Here is a 17,730-nt window from a genome sequence, read left to right as displayed (position 1 = left end):
TTGCACAGCGTAATCAATGCTGCACTTTTCCTATGATGACACAGGACGGAAAAACAGACTCAAAATCATTGCTCTGAAGACTCCCAGCTGATGTCATGGCTAATAATACAAAGCAGATTGTATTGTGTCAGGGAGAATGTCTCTCTGGTGAAAATCATAGAGAAGAGAAAGAGAAGGACACAAAGATCACTGCCAGCGCACATACTGTACACAGGCAGCAACAATTTTACAACTCTATCCACCCAGTTTAATTGCTGTTTGATCTAACCATCACCATAACAGTATGTGTTGCCACAGCTAGGAACAAAAAAGGGAGAGAACACCCACGGGAATATGGCAGAAGCTATTTAAAGTAGATAGCATCCAGAAAAGCATTGTGCCTGATATTGTATTTGAAAACCTCCCTGCAGACTGGAATGTGGCCTTCGGCATCATATTTTCTGTTTGTCATGCCAATACTCAGCATACCTTTTCACATAGCATGATTTCAACACAGTCATGGGAAAACGGTCATGGGGGTTACGGCTGGATAATGTGACATCAAGCAGCAGCCGCAAGTGAGTGTGTGTGTCCAATTTGTTAAGCAAAAAATAGTATTATCAAAAAAACAGTATCAAACCCAAACAAAACTACAAAAAAACAGTTATTCTTGGAAATCTTACATTTATTAACAAAATAGATATATTAAGACTTTAGATTACCACTGTGCAAATAAGAGCAAGCACTATTTAAAGCACTTTGTTTGACATTCAATTTTAACATACAGTATGATTACATTTCCTCATAGAATTTAAAAAATAAACTTTTTTCAAAGCAACACTAAGAAAATAAATCTTCTTTATGCTTACATTTACCACACTTAATTTCAATCTTCAAACAGAAGAAAACCGATGATAATATATATTACATAACACATTTATCAACATAACCTTATTTTTAAACCTTATTGTTGAAATTCTAACTTTACACAGAAGTTTGATCATTAAAACAACTACACAGGTGAACATGGCTTACTGATGCCATGCACCCATCCAAACTATACATGTTAAACAATGCAGATTGCAGATTTGCATTCATATACAGTTTACTGCACATTCAAACATTATACTCTTTAAACCTATCCTGATAATAACATGCTTGCTTATTTAATGTATGTTTGATGACAGCAACCACTGCTTTTTAGAAGCAAATTATGCAGGCAAAAAACTGTCACCATAGACCTCACGTCTCCTTTGTGACAATGAGAAAGCAAAGTACCACAAACAGGAGCCAAGCAGAGAAAGTTACTTTACATTATAAATGTTAGCTCATCTTTGTGCTGGTAGATAATGAAATTCAGGATCACAGAGACTTGAAAGAGGAAAGGATTTAAAGCAGTTGGTCTGCTTTCACAATTCTGTCTCTTTTTCTTTGTCTTCACCAGTTTCTAGGTAATATTCGTCATCTGTTGTCGTGTCTGAGCCGCTGTCTGTAGACTCATCAAAGGTGCTAAGGCTGGATTTATAGCCTCTGGAGGGCAGATGCCCTCTGGAGGACTGGCTGTCCACTTGCTGTGGTGCACCTGATGAGCTGGGAAAGATAGGAGAGGAAGGACTGGAAGGCTTGGACATGCGCCTGGACACTGGTGACAGGGGAGGCGTTGGAGGAGGGGTTGGCAGAACCTCTGCATCAAATGCAAAGTGACAAGTGTTCATGTTAGGGCTCCAAAGGCGGGCTCCCTTTGAGGCTGTGGTAGTTACAGGTGGAGAAGCAGAGACTTCTGAGCTCCAATTTGCCAAGCGCCTGGTCAGTGATCGAGGAAGAGATCTTGATCTCATTTTACCAGGGTCATTGGGGAAACATGACATTTGACAGTCCTTACTGGGCTGGTAATCATATTCTGGGTTCCAATCAGGAGTCACAGACCACTGATCCAAGTCTCTGCCAGTGCCTCCGCAAGTCAAGGCAAATTCAGTGAGGTCACCCACACTCATGAACCTGGATCCAGTTGAGATGCGACCAGGACCTGAGGGTCGACTGGACAGTACTGAACTTACAGAGAAAGACTTCCCAGGCTCAATGCCATACTTTAAATCTGCATAGGAGGATGCCAAACATTCTTTCTCCTGTCCCTGACCTGCACTTGGAGGACCAGTGGATGCCCGGCTTCTTCTTGAACCCCCCAGGCTGAGTCCCTCTCCCGGCTCACGTGGTGAGGGGGATTCTCCGCGACGCAGTAGCTTTGGGCTGTAGAAGACACTGTCATCTGTGACATCCGGTGAGGAAAATGGGGAAACAGGGGAAAGAGAGGAGAAGGGGGAGAACGGGCTCCTGGGGCTTGATGTGGACTTCTTGAACTGAGTAGGATAATCAGGCGAGAGGTTAGGACTCTTACCAGTACTGGGATCTCTACAAGAGAGGAACTGTTTTTTTGGTATATAAACTGTCCCATTATCATCGTAAAAGTCAGATTGGTGCGTTGTTGGGCTGTGGATTATCAAATGAGATTGGTCTTGACTTTTAATATGTTCTGCACAAGCCTTTTGCTCGTCTTTCTCAGTTTCTGGAGTTGATTTGTCTGACCAGGTGTAAAGCTCATCTGCTGCCATTGGGCTCCCAGCAGCTGAGGGTGGTATGAGAGCGTATCTGTTTTGTGTCCATCTATTTGTAACCTCAGTTCCCCTTTCATTGTCACTCAGCACCATCCCTTTCTCCTGCTCCTCTAACATTTTATTACTCTCAACAATGATATCACTGATGTCACTTGATCCACTAACAGAAGATGGGGCTCGTTTCCTATTCCATGGAAACAAAATGTCATCATCAGACCGTCTGGTGCTGAATTTTTGTCTCAGTCTGTTAAGGACCTGGTCCATTTTGTTATAAGTCTTGCTGGGCCTATCCGACTCGGACCTTGACAAGCTTGAATTTGGTGTGCTGACACTTTTTTTAAATGCAAACCGGTTTCTTCTTGGAGTTTGTTCATTGTTGCACTCTACTGAAAAAAGTCGGCTTTTACCCAGTACAGTCTCCTTCATCCTTCCGTTAGACCTTTCCCCACTGGGCTGACTCTCTGTTGAGCTGCTACCATTGGAGCTCTGATCTGAATTACTATGTGGTTCTCTTGTAGTGTCTTTACACTGCACTCTGTGTGAGTGTTGACTTATCTTGGCCTGCAAAGGGTTAGGTGTGGTGTTCTTTGGGGCAGCGGTATCTACTTTAGATTTAATACTGTAAACCAGTGTCTCAGTTTCACATGTTGAGGACGAGGAGTGTGCCTTATGAACTCTGTTGTCGACAAGTAATATCTGACCATTCTGGCAAGCTTGGCTGTTCTTATTGTGATTATTTTTGATTAGATCAGTTTCTGAAACTCCACACTTTGTACTTTCTTGGGTGGCGGTTTGGTTTTGGAAAGGCAAAGACAGGGGCTTGGGCAGGCTGATAGGCGACAGAGGGGGTTTGGACATGGCTGTAACTGGATCAGTATTTATGGAAAGACGTGGGGTATAATCTGACTGAGACCTTTGGAAAAGGGGTAATCTGGGTACTATAGTCTTATTTTCTCCCTGTGTTGATCTTGTAGACATGAGAGTGGAGTAAGGTGGGGAGCTATATCGAAGCTTATAACCGCTTGAAAAATCTGGAGGGAGGGAGAGAGGAGGTGAACAACGGCGCTGAACTGTGCTAGAATCCACTGACAATGTCCTCTCTTGTCTGGATGTGAATATGTCCTGTCCACCTTGGATCAGAGTGTCACTTTGCTTAGACGTCTCTCGCTCTCTGGATGCTAAATCGACCAAGTCAGATGATGAGGACCGATACTTTCCGCCTTTCACTACCTGCATGCTTGAGGTCTTAGGGCTGGGGGAGCAAAGAGGAGATGTGTTTGGACTGCTTGATCTTAGTAAGGACAAGATGGATGGAACCTCATCGATTTGCTGGGACCCGGAAGAATATACAGGGCTCGTTGGGTCTTTAGATGGCTCTGGCTTCTCGACTGCGATGGGCTCAGACTGCTTTAGATCCACTGAGTCTTCCCATGTTACTCGTCTCAATCTCTTTCCCTCAACATGGGGATGCAGTTTCTTTGGGTCACTGTCTGGGCTGATTGAGCGTGTCCTTCCCTGGTTAGGACTGGAAGAGTCTGAGTAGTTGGGGCTGGTAATGATTGGGGTGGCAGGGGGGGTTAAGGGAGAGGAAACAGTTACAGTGGTTGGAGAATATACCATGGCAGGGGTGACAGGAGGAGAAAGGAGGGATGGGCTGGGGGCAGTTGTGGCTGCAGGATGGCTGCCTGGTAATAAAGAAGAGCTGGTGGAAGCAGTGAATGTGGGACTGTAGTTTGTTTTAGAGGAAGCATCACCTATGGAAATCAGACTGGACACAGTTTTAGGGTGGAAAGGCCTATGAACGGAAGCATAGCTTCTTTCAAAGCCAAGCGGTGTGGCATTGGCTGTGTTGGTGAATTTGGGTGTTTGGGAAGAGCCAGTGTATGAGGATGCATGAATATTACTCAGTGAAGAAACTGGATGAGAGTGAATGGAGGAACTAGTTTTAGTGTCTGTGGTTAGGGGTAGACCAGAGGTCGTTTTAGATGGAAGAGCTTGACTGTTAAGAGTGTTGGTGGTAGCAAGTGAAAGACTTAGTTCGGTAAACTTTTGAGAGTCTGTGTTGTGTGAAGATGTGGGGGTGTTGTTGGTTTTGGATGTACAATGATTATTATTGTATTTGCTGCTGCTCTCAGTGGGTGTATTTGAGCTCTTGGCATTTAGCAAAGTAGGTGGTATTTGAGTTCCATTTGCTTTACATGAACTATTTACATCATGCCTGCTAAGCTCTTTAGGGTGAGTCAATGTTGTTTGCTCTGTAGCTCTGCTAATTTTAGAACCAGACAAAACACCAGGCAAACTACTAGTCTTTTGTGGTTCTCGGTTTAAATGTGAGCCATACTGCTGCTTGAAAAGTCTGTTTGAGAGCCTGTCTGATTTGTGGTCAGGTGAATCCTCAGCATTTCTTTGTTTGAGGTAGGTACCTCCCTGTGTCTGTATAAAAAGGTTCATGTTGCCTTTGCCAACTAACTCTGTTGTGTTATTGTTGTCTCTGTTATTGGGGATTTGACTACTGAACACTTTGTTGTCAGTTGAACTTAAAGAGGACAAGTCTCTATTATCATTGAAGGGTGTGTTTGGTTTTTCGTTGATGTTCACTGTATCATCGAGGGTTAGAGGGGAACTGCCTTCCTGAGTAACTTGTTTCCACCAGGAAGTGGATGTCAGGGTGGTCCTTCTAGGAAGGGAATGGGTCATTTGAAACCGGTCATATGGGGGATGTCTTTGTGAGGACTCCGAGTTCTCTGAAAATATGTTTGTACTTTTCTCCAAACCCCTGCAGTTTTCTTGCCTCTCTGATGGTTGTCTACCTAGAAATGTCTGTTTGGAAGATAAAAGACTGGACTGGGTTCTTTTCATCATTTGAGGTTGTTGGGAAAAGGGGGCGTCTTTGTTCATGAGTGAAGCTGAAAAGAAGCGTGTTTCCAATTTGTTTCTTTCTCTTTGATTGGAGGATGATGGGGTATGGATAGGCCCAGTTTCATGTGTCCTATAGGAAAAGGACGACGGAGAGAGGAGGGGCTTTGACCTCTCATTATTATTGAGAAAGGGTTGAGATGTGTGTGTTGTGAATACTTTTCCATCTTGATCACTTGGTGAACTTCTCAGGGGTGAAGGATTTATATCAGTAAGGGTGGAGGTTACATTAGAGTTCCTGCCATTTGAGTTGAATCTTCTTAAAGACAGAAGTAGACTGCTTGTTGTTGGTTTTGAGCTTAGAGATGAAAGTCCTCCTTGATGACCAGTTTGTGGATTCCTCTTTTGTTCATTTGGATCAAGGGAGAGGGGACACATGAGAGATGCAGTTGTTGGTACATGGCTTAAAGCTCCTGATTCCATTTTTCTATTGTCCATCCTTCCAGAGTTTACATCCAAAGAGACAGTCTGGATCATTTTTCTCTTAGAGTCATAGTCCAAGCTTGCAGGACCACTCTTAGTTGACCAGTCCACCGTATTCCTCCTGGTACCCAGAAATGGCACCCTTAATGGAACCTGTGATCCATCTGTCAATGACCCATCCACAGTCTCCTGGAAGCGTTCATGTGCACGGTTTGCCACATGTTGTAAATTCCACTGGGCTTCCGAATTGCCATTTCCCTCAGGTCTTTTGGTCCGTCTTAGTCTGCTACTCCAGTGTGGTGCAAGAACTGTTACCACAGTGGAAGACAACATGGTTCCAGTAGGGTTAGATAATTCCACAAGATCTGTATGTTGCCCAAGCTTTTTATGGTCTTTTATATCTTCTTCTAACTCAACAGACCGAGGGCCAGTCCTTGGTTGCGGCCCACATGGAAGTATGTCCAAGCCATTACACTCATGTTGTCCAAACTTATTGAGATTTGAGAAACTGTGAGTTATACTCAATTCTTTGGTAGTCGTTTGTCCATTAACCTGTTGAAAAAAAAAAATACTGCAATTGTCCAGATATTGTAAACTATCTTTTGCCAAACATCTGGAATCTTTATTATAAATGAACTTTTTAAAATGAATTTTTATGTCAATTTAACAATTCAAATGAACTCACATTATCCCAAATTTTGTTTTTGTATTCTGACCACACATCAGCTATGTGTAATGTTATTGTAAAAGCCTTTTATATGATACTAATACCAATGCAAAGTACTTGCCTACTAAAGTAAATTACTTTTTGGCATTTACAGTAAGTATGCAACAGCGGCCTGCTATCTGAATTGCAAATTGTGTGCTGGAGAGGTCATATCATTGCTAAAGCTTCAGGTAAAAGTCCCATGGTGGTCTTTGGATGCTTTTATGTAGACCTTAGTGGTCCCCTAATACCACATCTGAAGTCCCTTTCCCAAAATCTAGCAGAATTACAGCCAGTAGGGCCAGTTCCACAACAACATTTTCTTAGGATGTGCCATTTCTGAGTCTGTAGCTTTTGAGGAGGAGAGAGGGGGGGCAAGGTGGAGGCTCGGGGGGTGGCCTAGACCAACTGCCACTTTGCTTGTTTGAAAGCCATGCTGTCTCTCTCTCAAGGGTGGGCCAAATTCTCTGGGTGGGCAAAGAAGAGAGAGGAGAGGTAACCTAGCCCCTTATGACCTTACAAGGGGCAAGATTCCAGAACAGGCTCATCTGAGCTTTCATTTTCTATAAAGCAGACTAGGATACCGAGGGCTCGGTTTACACTTTTCATTAGCACTAGCTAGCTGGTAGATTAAACTGTTGTCATCTGTTTAGCTTGCATCCGGCCCGCCTACATCAGATACACCGATGTGTTTGGTGCACCTCGGCTACAAGGGCATAGTTAATAAGCAGCGTTACTTGATGCCAGAGAAACTCGCAGAGCAAATTCAAATTGTGCTCTTGCGAGAACTCTGGATTCCCAGGGTAGCGTTGGTAAGCTGTACAGACCAATGTACGATCTGGAATTACACTAGTCACTGAGGGGGCCTCATATTTATGTTAAAAGTCCTCATAAAGTGAAATTTTCATGCTATGGGACCTTAACATGTTGTAACCATTTAACAAATTCAAGCCTTGATTAACAGGTTATTTTGAGACACGTGAGATTTCCAAGGGCACACACACAAATGCACTCACACCCTGTCCATTAATGCTTATATTAATCAAGCTGACTTAAAAGAGTATGCAATAACACTTATTATCTTGTAATGTTTTCATAGAAACTTATTCTTAAGGCTTTCAAAGATTTTCATTGGATTTTAACTTGTTGCCTACTGTAAGTACTGTATTGATTGGATACGAATATTTTGGATTGACTGGGAATAAAAGGTGCAATTTATCAATTGTTTTTAGACGGTATTCTATGTATTGTATTATATATTGATTCCAGCATATACCCTAAAACATGATAAAAAGTCTTCTTACCTGACAGCTGTTGTTCTCAGTGTCAGTCCTCTGTGTTTCAGTTAAACTGGCAGAACAGGAGAGAGCAGAAATGAAAACTATTAATAGGGCTGGGCCATATGGACCACAACTCATATCCCAGTAGTTTTCAGCTGAGTAGTGATACACAATATATATATATATATATATATATATATATATATATATATATATATATATATATATATATATATATATTTATATATATATATATATATATATATATATATATATATATTTACAAAATGAGCTAAATGTTCAATTCAAAGTCACGTGTGAGATATCACAATTACTTTTATTAAAACACACTTATCAAAAAAAGACACAAAGACAGGGTTTCCTTACCTGTTGAAAATATAGAGCTGTAAAAAACAACATTTAAATAAAATAAATTATCAAATAAATAGCCTGTATTACATGAAAAAGGTCCATCTCAGAGAACGCTCCTGTTGTTTTCAACAACAGAAACAGAGGGAGGGAGAAAAAGAGCTCAAAGACGAGAGGGAGAATGCGATAGACTGAGGTATATAATGGAAAAACCATAAAGCCCATAGTTACTGTACTATCCTCTAGTTTATTAGTGATTTGTATGAACTGTACAGATTGGATGCTCTCTGTGCGTTCATGGGCATTGGAAAAAACACTTTTTCCAGTGGGCCTGGATTTGGCTAAGAAAGTTTCCCAGTTGGTGACGCGTTGACAACTGATGTACAAAAACACGGCAGACGATCGTGTTAAATGGTTTGAAACTTTTCCTAAAGATAGAAAATTCATGCATGCATAGAATATATTTTGACACCGTCCACAATGTGCTATCGTTTTAGGCTGTAGTCATCCATCGGTTTCAACTGAGTAACTTAAATTAGTTATACAAGTTGTGTGCTATTACCAGTAACAAGTACACCAAGTCAAGTAGGCCTATGTTTTGAGCTCTTGTGTAATTGAAGAGCTCTGGAGTGTCCTTTGTTATTGTGGGCTCCATGTTTTCCCCCACTCTGATGTTATAGGCTATAACCAAGGTTGGTGGCAGTACTGCAACAAGTTATTATGCCAATACCAATGTAACAAAAAAGAAGAACACGCATCCTGACCATGTGAACGCTGGCAGTTAGAAAAACAACGTAATCACGGGGGCGGTCCATGATATTCATAGTTGGCATGAACGGACCATCTACTCACAAAGTGACGGCTGTCTCATTATGAATGGGTCCAGCACGGGTTGAATGTGCACCGGCATTCAAAAGGCATTACATAGATCTCGTGTATGTATTGGCTGCATTTTAATTAACAATGATAATCTGGCCATGGGTCATATCTCTCAGCCATGACCAGCAGTCGTTGTTTCACACAATATTACGCATGTAATTGATGTTATTTCTATCCAGTAACTACGTTTCCTATTACATATTTGCCGTTTGGCCACCACCACAACAGATGATTACCAGCGGGAACACTGGTAAAAATAAAGGTTTTCCTCTCATGCTTGCCAAAAATTTACAGCTTTCTTGTGCTAATAACAATAAACAACTGTAGGAAAATGTAAACAAATGTCAGAATTGTGGTAGTGCCTGTATTTGAGTGGGGCGGGGTAGCACGGAGATGGAGAGATACAACCACAGGCACGGCTTTACAGGAGAAAGGTGTTGTGCAACCCAACATTAAACTATATCAACATTAAACTACATCAACATTACCAACATTGCCTCATCCTATATATCCTATGCAAAAGATGTTATGTTACCCTACATATAAACTGTTTCCTTGAAAAAAAACTTGAAATGATGAATATGCTTTACATATTTGTTGCAGAATAAAGGTTTATAGAAATATGCTTTTTTATTGTTATTACTAGAAGTTTGTAGCAATTCACAAAAATGAAGGTTGTAAGCAATAAATGTGACAAATTATCCAGATGACTTGAGTGTTGCTTTCATTCATCATTGTGAGATGTACTGTTGTACACGTTTACAGGAGAATACTTTTGGTGATATGTAAAGGACACTTGTTTGAGACACAAAAATAAAAAGATGCCAGTGTGAAATCTTAGCTTTGGATGTGAATTGTGCAATGTTTGATACTGAGATTTGGGAAGTGGAAATAAACGGTTACATAATTTTATTGCAGACGTACTAAACAGTAAAAAGTAATAAAATATAACAGCTATAAAACTTGAATGAAAGTGTTACTTCTGCTTTAAAAATATCAAATTTCACACGGCCCACTCAGTATTTCTGTGCTCTACTGTCATGTTTTCGTGTGAAACGTTTGAGGGATTGGATGTCTCACATTAGTCACAGCAATGCTGATCAACAGGATGTTCAACATTGTTCTCCCCTTTGTCACTCTCTCTTTACTAAATTGTTTTCTCACCCTCACATGTGGACATTAAAGTCACACCTCTAATAAGTATTGCTGAAAACACTTACAAGGTATTTTTATGATGGACATGATAGCACACGAATCGTTCATGGGCGTACTGTGCACACACAAGATCACACTCAGTGCAAGATGTCTATATAAGGTCATGTTGGATGCTATGTAAAGACTGCAGGTGGCTAGCAGACACTTAAAAGGGGTGTGTTCTCTATTGAACCAATGAAGCCAGTTTGATCAAAGACCTCTATTGATAAGGTTTATGTAATCTCTGGGACAAATTGCATTACAAGCATGCAAATATGCTCAAGGGATCGCTCTCATACACCTTCTCTACCACGCTCAATATCAAAAGCAATTATTATACCATATCAGATTATCTAGAAAAAGTTAAATATTTCTAACCTATATTGACCTATTCTTGCATTGCTAAATTGAGAAAGCATAGGAAAAAATCAGCCCACAGGTAAATGATTTGTGATAAGGTAGGTAAGGAAGGTTAAATCGGGCTTCATGAAACAGCGCCACAAGATTATTATCTTCCCATACTGGATACCAGGGAATGTAGTGTTAAGTGACAACACAAACCAATACACTGTTAATGCAGACAGACAAATGCACATGAATGCAATCATGTTCCACTCATCCATAGGGTCACAAAATTAAGTGCACTTCCTTGTTTATACAAGGAGGTGATGGTTGCTTTCAGGCAATGTGTCATAATCCTAAGTATGCAGACAGGGTTCAGTGGTTCAGTTGATGTTTACTAAATGCTGGGAAAGACTTTTCAAAGAGAGCTTCAAGATTTGTCCCTATTTCAGACCTCAGAAACAGCTCCCAGGACATTGGTCTGTACAGCTTACCAACGCTATCCTGAGAATCCAGAGTTCTCGAAAGAGCACAATTTGAATTTGCTCTGCGAGTTTCTCTGGCATCAAGTAACGCTGCTTATTGACTATGCCCTTGTAGCCGAGCTGCACCAAACACATCGGTGTATCTGATGTAGGCGGGCCGGATGCGAACTAAACAGATGAGGACAGTTTAATCTACCAGCTAGCTCCGCTTGTAGCTAAGCGCATTGGGTTCTGGATACGTCACCATGTGTCTTGCTGTGATTGGTCGTGGTGATATCCAATTCAGTGCAGTGAGATTTTCAAATGCACTCTTGCTGCCGCCCCTCGGGTTAGCCGACTTTCATCAATGTCAGAACCTTAATCTTTTGGATTTGGGTGTGGATTTCGAAGATAGACCAAAACCCCATTTTTGGGAAAGTTTAGGGAATGGCAAAACAAAACGATTTGGGGCAGTGGTGGCCTAAAGGTAAGAGTAGCGAGCTTGTGACCGGGAAGTCGTTGGTTCAAGCGACAAGATAAATCTGGATGGGGAAAGTGAAACCACTGAAGTGCTCTTGAGCAAGGAGCTTATTAACCCCAACCACTTTATACAGTACACTTGGGTGTAACTGTGTGAATGTGATGAGGGCGTTCCTGGAAAAGATAGCCTGCCTCTCAGAGAACCTTCCCTGAATAAATAAAAGGTAAAAAAGAAAGAAGATAGCAAGCAGCTAATGAATATATCATGTAAATTACAAATCAGCACTGAGTTCTTAACACTTGTCTGAGAGTAAATCTATTCCTGTCTTTGCTTACCTGTGCAGACAGGGGTCTGAATTTTTGTCAAGGCCTGTGTTTCTGGAGAGTCTGAAAAGGAGGCAGGAGGTGAATCTGGGTTCAGTGGGCTTCTGGGTCTGGACCTTTGAATCACCACAATGACCAGCTTCTTCTTTTCTTTGTATGTCCAGCTTTAATATTAGTGCTGCAATGGATTCAAGATTGGGGATTATGTTCTGGCCCTAATAGAACCCTAACCCTAAAGATAAGTAGATGACTGCAGTGCACAGACATACAGCACTTATATTAAACGTTGTGCATATGTCCGTTATGTGTATGTGTGTGTGTGTGTGTGTGTGTGTGTGTGTGCGTGCTTGTGCGCGCGTCACCATTGTGTGTTTCTTCCTGTCTGATGGCTGATGGGTGAAAATGCTGTTGATTTGGGGTTTCATCGTCATGGTGATTTTTCTGCTTGAACCTTGCATCGTGTGTTTCATCCTGCTGTTGTCTGGAAAAAACAAACACAAGAGAAGTTGATGGAATTAATTTACATTAATTAGAACGATCAACTAATAAATTAAGACTTTTACTCATGCAAAATTGCAAAAGATTGGCTGGTTCCAGCCCTTAAACCAACGGCCAAGGTACAGCGCCTAACTGACTCGCTTATTGAAGGGCATTTCGTAAGAGGGTAAGATCAAGCTGATTTATGGGCAACACAAGGAGTTAATAGCGGATTCCCAGCGGCTTTCATATGCTCCACAGCTACACTGTAAGCCCTAAATGTATTTTGTAAAGACATCAGAAAATAGTGAAACTATATTGCTAAAGCCTGAGGTTACAGATTAATAGTGCTAAAGGTTCATCAAAAGGAAATTCAAACACCATGCTTCTCTTATCTTATCAGTTCTACACTGATAAGCGGTAGTTACAGTAAATAACAACTGCACTCTGCTCACTTTACACTTTCTCTTGCAACCAGAGAACAGAACTAACACAGTCACTAAAACATGCCCATTTACTGCTGCAGCCCAACGCTCAACCCACACTCCTTAGCCAACTGCTGGGCACGAGGATGACACCTGAACAAAGATGAGGCGATTATCTAAATCTGAATGTTCGTGTCACTGCAACCTTTGTCCGTTTGACATGACAAATGAAATGACAGCTCTCTCTCTAAAATGTCAGTTAACAAACTGACAGTGTATCTTTTTCTGTTTGTTTTATCATTTAAGGAAGTAAAACAAGATGTTGTCTTCATTCCGCTCCTTTTCAATCATGGATATGTGATGCAATATAGCAAATAATTTGGGGTCAGATTCTAAAATTTGTCTGCATCCATAATCGAAATAATGGGAAGTGAAGGGAAAGTGAAGCATTTTGATTTTTCTTTCTCAACCTTTCTTAATAACAAGGACCATGTTTGCTTCTTTGTATCCGCCTTGCCTTCAGGGGCAACTCGCTGGCCTCATTAGAGCTTAATCTCTGTTAGGCTATTATAAAAGCCTGACATGACATGACATGAGAGAGAAGCAGGGATAGCTATGAGGAGGGCGGGAGATCTTTATGCTTTTCAACAGCTACTTTAGTGCCAAAGCCATCACGCCTTCCATGTGGATGGTACAGGGTTTTGTTGTTAGTCCTGCCTCTCCCTGAGGCAACAGAAGAACCCATATCACATTACACCAATATTAGTGCTTGTAAACCTGTAGGTGAACATTAGGGATGCATCGATACAGGGCCGATACAGAGAAGACATTTCAAATTACAATTTGGCCAACAGCCAAAGCTTTTTTGTTGTGCTTTATTTTAGTATTTTGTTGTAATTTGTTCTACTATTTTATGTGCGGGATCTGAGAAAACTGAACTGGTTTGAAGTAATTAAGCAAACCAAAGCACTTTTCCTCTTCAGTCCCCCTACAGGTTGGAAGGGGAATTGTCCATTACCGCTGTCTCATTGGAACTACAGATCACCTACCTGATCTGGCAAACTTTCGTAGTGTGGTTATAGCCGGTAGAGAGCTACGAAGCAAATGCAGACGTGCCGTTCACCCTGTTACGAGTTGATGAACCACTGAAACGATTTTGGAAACATTATTTTAAGGTACAATATAATCTTTGTTGTGGCTTCAAATGAGCACAAATTCAATCATTGAATTCAAATTCACGGTTTGAAACATTTAGCCCAGATAAAGTTCGATGATAACAACACAACACCAACAGCCCAAGACCTTAAGATATTCAATTTACTGTCACAGGAGATAAAACAAAATGCACATTTTTACATTAGAGAACCAATGAAATTGGGCATTTTTGCTTAAATAATTATTTCAGTTCTATTTCCTTTTGAGTTGGGAAGCTACAGCAAGCAGATCAAGTATTACAAGTTGGGAATCATCAAGAGAGTTGATTGGCATGAAATCAATCAACAACAATTTCGATAATTATTAATGGAGCAAGTCTTTCTTTAGTTACACCTGCTCAAATGTGAGGATTTCCTGCTTTCCTCTATTTTACATAACATCACTGTAAACTGTCTGTTTTTGAGTTTTAGATTGTGAGTACATGAAGCAAAGAATTTCAAAAATACCCTTTTGGGCTTTGGGAGTCTTTGTTCTACATTTTATAGACATAACAAGTGACAAGTGAATTTATAAAGAAAACAACTGTTGGTTGCAGCCCTTCTTTGTAAAAGTCGATTTTTAAATGTTTTTTGGTGAAACTAGGACACTATGGATTTTGCTTAATTCTTTATTGATAAAATCTAATCTAAATCTTAGTTGTTAAAAAAAAGTCAAATTAAAAGTGAAATCAATCTTAGTGATTATTGACCTCTTATCCTGTAAAGCAAAAAGAAATTGCATCCACTCGTCAACGCCGCAGCTATGTAGGGTGCATTTTTTCTGGACAGTGTGAAATGTCGGAGTTTGTTTTAATAGTTTGCAAGCTGATGAATAACTGTTATCTTCGTAAGGTTTATTAGGCTGCTCTGTCATACCCAGTGTGTCTCATACAAGTATGTTGGTATACTCTTCACTTGAGGTCAGCCGCGCTGTGGGTGTGTGCCCATATCTGCCAGCAAACACTTACATAACCACCTGGATCCAGCCAACTAAAGTGTGGGTGTGTACTCAACTAAACACAAAACGAATGTAATGTTCCAGGTACCGCCAATAGCTTACACCCTGAACTTCTTTCTAAGATTCATCAAAAAAACAACGTAATGACATTGCAATGACTACATGAGGGCAACAAAAGGTGTCCAGGACAAAATGAGACTTGTTCTGTTTGCTGTGCCACATCTCCAGGTGAACCTATAGATGGGTATACAGTGGGTAGTTTGGAGGGTATTAGCAGGAGGATGGGCAGATAATCCACAGAGGTAGGACTCCAGACATGCACAGACAGCTGCATTACGTATCCATGGCTGTAAACTTAAACTTCAGGCCGGGCTCTGCATGTATGAGCTTGCCTGATAAGCCACTGAGACTAAACTAAAATACATCAACCTATGATGCTAGTTTACATGGTTTGTTGTTAGTTTAGTTTATGACACTACACCAATACAAATGTAGGCTCAGGTGTGAATATTAGGTAGCTATTAGAAAAAGAAAAGGATAGGCTATGTATTACATTCAGACACGATAGGCCTACAAATTAGCTACAGTAGCTAGTCGAGAATTTACGTTTTTAATCTACTTGGATAGCCTATTTCCTACATTTAGTCTCTGGAAGTATACACTCTTGTAAACTTTAGCACAGACGTGTGGACGTAGGGGTTAAAAAAGGACCACACCAATCCTAGTCAAAAAGCTGCCAACTTGCGAGAGGACAACGTCTGATACAAGTCGTTAGCAGCTTTATCCAAAATAGCATTGTTAACATATTTTTGTCCACCTTCAACTTTCTTCCCAAGTAATTCCCGCCTCCTTTTGCTGTCAAACACGGTCACCATACGGCGGTGAGTTTCGAGCGGTGCACCAAACGTACAAAGTTAAATTAATGGAAAAGCTTCACGCCGAATTAACTAAAACTATAGGACATGAATCGTGAGACGTTTTCGTTCGACTGGGAGAGTTCCCATACACGCGTTGTATAAAACATACAGATTACACACGCAGTTCGGTGTGGGGTTTTCTCCCTGCAAGTGAACAGCTCGCAACGCGACTTAAAAGTCGAACAGAGACATAAAACGTGCGAAGCAACATTCAACAGTTCGATAAGAAGCACAATAAATACAGGATTGTTACAAAGCTGTTGGTAGAAATTCCATTTAAATACATTTGTACGTACCTTGCAGTTGTATTCCTGGTTGCCCGTGTTGCCTTGTTAGCTGTGTCTCCTCCTACAACTCTGAGTCTGAGCTCCAGCTCTCCTGCGTCACTTGACATCGTATTCCAACCGGTTCAGTAAGTCTTCTTTATTCAGGCTGACATTGCACCCTAAACATATCTTGTGTTTAACAGCAACAGACCTGTGAACAGGCATGCCGATGCCAGCGCTGAGGTGAAAGTTCAACGCCTCCTGTCAGACAGGTGAGCGGCTGCGTTCCTTTCCAGAAAGGTTCCCCCCTCGGTCACTTCCTTCGCAGGACACTTCAGCTGAATAGCACTGTGGTGATCGGTCTCTTAAAAAAGAAAAACTTTTAATGGGCTTCAAAGAGCTAATTTCTCCAAATTATAATCAGACATGCCAATCTGTTTTTGCAGATTGATTTTGTACAAGACCTTAAGTACTCACTCCTTTAAGTCAATATATACATTTCTTTATAGGCCAAATCACAAGATGCACATGTGCTAATTCAGAAAACACAACATTACTTTAATAGGTCAACTTGTTTCAGATACGTATGCATCACACTCAACAAGTTGAAATCAAATAAAAAATATGGCCTTGGGTGCTTTCAGATTCTTTGAAACAAGTGATTCCAACAATCCCTCAGACCTCTACCCCATTATTAGTGTGCATGAGTTTTATTTAATGACTTTTGTACTGTGTGCCATAAGACAATGTGCGTATATATTTTCGATTACCATGAGTATTTCTACATCTGGAAAGAGAGGTTTGCACTTATGTTTGATTTATTTTTGACAAGTGCACATTATTCCAGGAAAAGAATTTGTGTCACTCAGAATTTAGACAAGATGACAACCGTTTTCTCTGTTTTTTGCTTAAATTAGCTACATGATGTTTTTATGTCCATCAGACTTGGATTCAACAGCTTTGGCTCAGTTTCTGTGGGAACAACAGTGCCCTCTTCCTGTTTTGACAGACCTCCATTACTGCTGGCATAGAGAAGGAATTTTCTAACTTATCTGCAAGGAAGCCTTGTTAGTGGAATCAGAGATGAGGGAGGAACACTTTAGAGTGGGACCCAGGCTGAGTACAACATTCCCTCTTTGTGTTTCCGAACAATGTTTCCTTGTTGAGCTGCCTTTCAGGGATAGTAACATAATGATGTAATTCTGTACTGAATTGGATTGTAAAATTGGAAGATATTGACTTGATTTGTCTAAGAAAGACTGCTGAAGCCTTCAGGTCCACAGTGGGACACACATTCACGCAGAATGAGGACAGCGGAGTGTGTCCCCATTCTCTTCCATTTAGATGAATGTATGAATGGATGGTATGAACAGAAGGAAAGATCACAGCATTCAGGAACTCTTTCAATGTGCATACAGGCCCCTCACTACTGTTTTAACCCTGGTGTTGTTGAAAATCAACACTTTTAATGTGGCTTTTCTTTCTCGATGGTTTTAACTTTTTCATACGTTTTTGTCTCCTATTTC

At 40.9% G+C, this 17,730-nt stretch overlaps 1 protein-coding gene across 2 annotated transcripts; it reads right to left on the bottom strand.

Annotated features, from left to right (window-relative positions):
• Window positions 1–224: 224 nt before the first annotated feature.
• zmp:0000000991 (mucin-5AC) lies at window positions 225–16,498 on the bottom strand. Of its 2 annotated transcripts, XM_034861581.1 has the most exons (5): window positions 16,235–16,498; window positions 12,331–12,449; window positions 11,981–12,146; window positions 7,941–7,986; window positions 225–6,482 (listed from the first exon to the last, which is right to left on the bottom strand). In XM_034861581.1, the coding sequence occupies exons 1-5, from the start codon at window positions 16,330–16,332 to the stop codon at window positions 1,389–1,391; spliced, it is 5,523 nt and encodes a 1,840-aa protein (XP_034717472.1). In that variant the 5' UTR covers window positions 16,333–16,498; the 3' UTR covers window positions 225–1,388. The 2 variants fall into 2 exon arrangements, with proteins under 2 accessions (XP_034717472.1, XP_034717473.1); XM_034861582.1 differs by lacking the exons at window positions 11,981–12,146; window positions 16,235–16,498.
• Window positions 16,499–17,730: the final 1,232 nt, after the last annotated feature.

The sequence above is a fragment of the Etheostoma cragini genome, chromosome 22 (genome assembly GCF_013103735.1).
Source record: "Etheostoma cragini isolate CJK2018 chromosome 22, CSU_Ecrag_1.0, whole genome shotgun sequence".
NCBI lineage: Eukaryota > Metazoa > Chordata > Actinopteri > Perciformes > Percidae > Etheostoma > Etheostoma cragini.
Note: the sequence above shows the minus strand (reverse complement) of the source record. Positions and strands in the feature narration are given on the sequence as shown.